The 5,000-nt window shown below is 53.1% G+C and overlaps 1 protein-coding gene across 1 annotated transcript in view; it reads right to left on the reverse strand.

Annotated features, from left to right (window-relative positions):
* gdf10a (growth differentiation factor 10a) overlaps window positions 1–3,166 on the reverse strand; it is a 5,169-nt gene extending 2,003 nt beyond the window's left edge. Inside the window, exons 1-2 of the mRNA XM_056610126.1 lie at window positions 2,612–3,166; window positions 12–1,177 (exon numbers count right to left, since the gene is read on the reverse strand). Of these exons, the coding sequence (XP_056466101.1) occupies window positions 12–1,177; window positions 2,612–2,840 (1,395 nt within the window). The 5' untranslated portion in view covers window positions 2,841–3,166. The remainder of the gene's footprint in view (window positions 1–11; window positions 1,178–2,611) is intronic.
* Between the last annotated feature and the right edge of the window lie 1,834 nt (window positions 3,167–5,000).

Raw genomic sequence — 5,000 nt, forward strand, 5'->3', positions numbered from 1 at the left:
GAGGCTCTTACCTTGGGCATGGGGAAGCCGCAGGTCCCAGAGCAGTAGTACGCCTCGAAGGCCTCGGGGGCGACGACCCACTCGCTCCAGCCGATGTCCGCAAAGTCCACCCGCAGGTTCTTCCTGGAGCAGCCCCCGTGCGCCGCCGCCGCCCACTGCCGCCTCCGGGCCTGCCGCATGGTCCGCTCGTCGAAACTCAACACCGGGGACCGGGGCGCGGCCTCCCCCGGCTGCCCCTTCGGCCTCTTCCCCTCCCTGGCCTCCTTGTGCCTCCTGTTGTCCTCCCCGGCCCCCCTGGGCGCCCCCTCCCGGTCCCTGCTCGCGGGCCTCTTCCCGTGGGTATGCTCCGCCGCGGGGCCACCGTGAGCGTGTTTCTCCCCTCCCTGCGGCGCCGCGGGTTCCGCTCTCTCGTTCGTACTCTTATCCTTCTTCTCGGGAGACGCCTGCTCCGCCCTCTCCAGCTTCTTCTTCTCCTCCTCGGCGCCTCTCAGGGCGGACTTGGCCTTCAGCGCCAGGTACCAGGTGCTGTCCAGCTGGCTCTCTTTGGCGCGGCGCCCGTCGGGCCTGTAGTCGCCCACCGGCAGCTCGTTGTCCTGGACCGACGGCCGCCCGGCCTCCCTCCTGGCCCGGCCCGTCCACCCCGGGGAACGCGGCGGGCCCCCCCCCTCCTCGGCCAAGGGGTCGTACCTCTGGAGGCTGGCGGCCACGCTGTTGGGCTCGGCCAGGGCCCGGTCGTCGGCGTACAGCAGCAGGTAGGGCAGGCTGCCCACAGACAGCGCCTCCTCTGGCTGCCTCCGGTGGTGCGGCCCAAAGTCGAGCTCCAGAGACAGGAGGACGTGGCCTGTGTCCCGGGCCTCCTTTATGACCTGGGTCAGATCCGTCATCTGCCACACCTCTCTCTTGTGGGGGTGGAAGGTCAAATTGCCCAGAAGCGACCCCGGGGCCCCCAGACCGACCCCTGACCCCGGGGAGACGGCGTGAAGGAGAATGTTGACGGGCGCAGACGGGTGGTGGAAGGGCGCGGGGCGGCAGGCGGGGCCCTTGAAGCGTTTACAGGCCCAGGGTTTGGGGCGCGGGCGCCGGTCGAGCTGGAAGTGGAACGAGGCGGAGAGAACGACCTCGGAGTCCTGCAGCGAAGTCAAGTTGAGCCCGTACACCTTTCTTTGTTCAGCTGCGTCTGTGGAGAAGCAATCAATCAATCAGCCATCCATCATGGGCCGCTGGGCTTTCATCGCAGTGGCAGAGCTGCTACTCGGCTTGTACTCGTTGCTGTCGTGAGAACCGCTTTGTTGGAGTTGTACACGTGATATTTGTTTCATATGAATTCTTTATTTTCCAAAAAAAAAAAAGTATATCGATATTGGTTTTAGGCAATAGTTTGATGTAGAGCCACTTGGACGTATGGAGTGTTTTCTGCTGTTGACCAAAACAAACAGCCTTATATCCGTATTCCCTTTACATCGACTAATCCCCCTCATGTTTTTAAAGTAAGGGGAACACGATGTTGTGTGAAGTAGTAGCCAGAGAAAAGAGCACTCGTGCTAATGAAGCAGCCCTTCTGAAGAGGGACTCCCCTACATGCTGGGTGGGTGTTTTAGTGGGCTTTCAGAGGGTGCTCTTAAGAGGAACCAGACCTACGGGGTCTGGCTGGCAGAGACAGCGAAGGGGCGACAGCTACATATTCATGATGAACATTAGGTTCAACAGCAGAGTTATTGTTCATTGTGTAGAGTTCAGCGGAAGTATGGACTGACTCAAGAGATATACATTACTTTGGATTCAGCCTGCATATGGAAACGCTTACTTCAGTTCCCCTTAAAGCTTTCCCTTAAGCCTAATACAGCCAGCACTGTCTGCCCAGACACCGACACATAATCAACCGTTTTAACAGATCTTACATTGTTTTAAAAAACTCCTTTGCATCTCTACTCGGGTTACCCCCTGCGGCTTCTGCAGTAAAAATACACACGGCATTATAATGTGCCATCTGAGAACTAGGGGTTATATATATGTCTGTATATTGTGTTTGGACGCATGGCGTCAGACAGAACCACTGCGCTATAAGCCCCCTGACTCCACGACTTCAACTCCCAGGTGTTCCCGGGGGAGGCGGAGGTTGGGATGGGGTGGGGGGAGAACTAGCCGGCGACGGCAGTGCGCGTTAACGTCGCTGGCGCGCTCTCTGTTTTCGTAGCGGCTGGGTGTTATCGCTCGTGGGGAATCGATTGCGTTCTTACGCAACAGGCGCGTCTGTTTGAAGGAGTTGACGAAGTGTGACGGACGATAACATGCGTCCCCAAATCAATTAATAACATTGTCATGGGGTTTTAACACAATCAAAGCCCTATCCTGTGATTCTGGACGTAAATAATATTATAATAGCTGTTTTTGGCCGACTAAATAATTTCTCTCTCCGATTTTTTCATCCTTTCGTGATTGGATTAAATGAATTACGATTTCATGATGGAGTATACCATTAGGGAAACCAAGTTGGGACAACTTCATAAAATCGTCTAAAATAATAAATGTAAAAAAGCAATAACAGGGCAAGGTCATGTTTCCCTGCCTGTAGGGTCCTAGCGGACAGGTCGTTAAATCCTGTTTTACACACCTTGGCCCGCTGCTCGGAACCCCCGGACCGTGTTCCCGTCCTTCAGCCGATGCTCCCTGGTGTACCTCTCGTACAGCTTCAACATGTGTTGCGACACCGGGTCCTGGTCCTCCGGGACGTCTGAGAAGGGGTCCGCGGGAGACGGACCCGAGCTCCTCTTCACGGTTCTTGCGGATGAAGCACCCAGGTAGCAGTTTAGGACCAGTACTAACAGGTGCGACCAAAACATAGTCACTGCAGCCGTTTCAGCGCCGAATTTTAGTATAAAAGTAAAATAGTAATCCTCAGCGAACAAAAAAGTTAAAAGTAGTGAATAGACTATAGCCTCCAATCGACCTTTCACTGCGTCCCTTTCTGGTCACGTTGCCCCTCCGCCGTTCTCTGATGAGCTCCTGCGCGCCAGACTGTGCTGTAGGATGTTGAGGAGGTTACTCCTGGCCGGGGTCGACGCTCGCTACTTTTACACTTGCTGCTTGGGCGCCAGTTTGGGTTCGGGTTAAGACTGGAGCTGTGAAAAGGAGCTGACGTAAATTCCCCGTCAGCCAACGAGCTCTCTCTAGGGCACGCACCAAATAAAGTGGAGGTCAGGATTCTCTCTCTCTCTCTCTCTCTCTCTCTCTCTCTCTCTCTCTCTCTCTCTCTCTCTCTCTCTCTCTCTCTCTCTCTCTCTCTCTCTCTCTCCTCTTTATTGTGGTGATGTGCTGTTGATGACGACTATAGTCATTTAAATTATGATTGTGGTGATAAATGTTTATGCTTTAAACCACGGGTTGTGTAAAGCATTGTGTAAAAACAAAAACATGTTTCACTTTTTCTGTGTCAAAGATATTTTCCAATAATTATCTTTGTGCGACCACTTTATCCACCACAAGACATATTACTAGCCTATAATAATGTGTACAATAACGTGTGTGGTGGTTGTGGCTTTGTTTCGAAATGTATTAATAAGTTGATTGTATTGTTATGATTGTTGTTATTATGAGTAGTTGTAGTAGTATTTAGGCTAATTATTATTGTGGTCAGTCTTCTTTGGTGCTTTGCCTAACTACGTTAGCCTGGTAGAATACGACCTCTATGGTTTCAAGGCTTGAATCAGCGATCAGACACTTTGTTGTTTCCAAGTGTGTTTTTACACAAAAGAGTTTGAAGGTGTGTGTGTAGGCTATGTGTATGTGTGTGCTTTTGTGTGTGTTTGTGTGCTTTTTTATGCATGTGTGCGCGCCTGTGTGTGTTTGTGTGTGTGTGCATATGTGCGTGTTCATGTGTGTGTGTGTGTGTGTGTGTGTGCGCGTGTGTGTGTGTTTTCCTATGGGTTGTTTCCAGTGTGTGTCTGTGGTGAGTGTGGCGCTCGACCAACAATGCGTGTTCTGTGAGAGTAGGAGTCTCCAGCAGAGAGGCTGCAACTAGCTGGGCCCCTCAGCTCACTTTCACCCCACTACTGCACACACACACACACTCACGCACGCACGCACGCACGCACGTACGCACACACACACACACACACACACACACACACACACACACACACACACACACACACGCTAACACACAAACACACCCGCACGCACGCACGCACGCACACACACACACACACACACACACACACACACACACACACACACACACACACACACACTCACGCACGCACGCACGCACGCACGCACGCACACACACACACACACACACACACACACACACACACACACACACACACACACACACACACACACACACACACAAACACACTCACGCACGCACGCACGCACGCACGCACGCACACACACACACACACACACACACACACACACACACACACACACACCACCTCTACCACTAAATACCATTCTGGCTCCCAAGGGCCTCACAGGATACTCCTTTTCACTAAGCTTAACACCCGGGACAAGTCCTAAATCTGGGCTTTTCTGGAGATGTCTGTGTGTGTGTGTGTGTGTGTGTGTGTGTGTGCGCGCGGGGGTCTATTTGCATGACAGCCTACAGGAATACCAGAGGGAGTTAGACATCGTGTTGTTATTTCCTGCCTTTCCCACAGTGCTTTGCCACGTCAAGTCGTACTCGGCTGTAGAGCAGATATGATGAAGTGCCGGGTTTATGCGCACGGGAAGTTGTGCGACCGCGCCGTGCCTGCTCGTGGCATCTTCTGGAAAACTCTGCTTTGAGGAATCCAAAATACGAATCCACCGCCCCTGTCCACCGCCCCTGTCCACCGCCCCTGTCCCGCTAGAGAGCCTCAAAACCAGAACTACAAAACCCCTCTGACGAGTGATTCATGACCCTTTTATTCAGCGGTGGTACGTTTCACCACTGAAGGGAAGATTGCCCCACAATAACGCTGCCATCCTCTGTCATTAAGCTGCCATTAAGATCTGCC

Source organism: Gadus chalcogrammus, chromosome 15 (genome assembly GCF_026213295.1).
Source record: "Gadus chalcogrammus isolate NIFS_2021 chromosome 15, NIFS_Gcha_1.0, whole genome shotgun sequence".
Lineage (NCBI taxonomy): Eukaryota > Metazoa > Chordata > Actinopteri > Gadiformes > Gadidae > Gadus > Gadus chalcogrammus.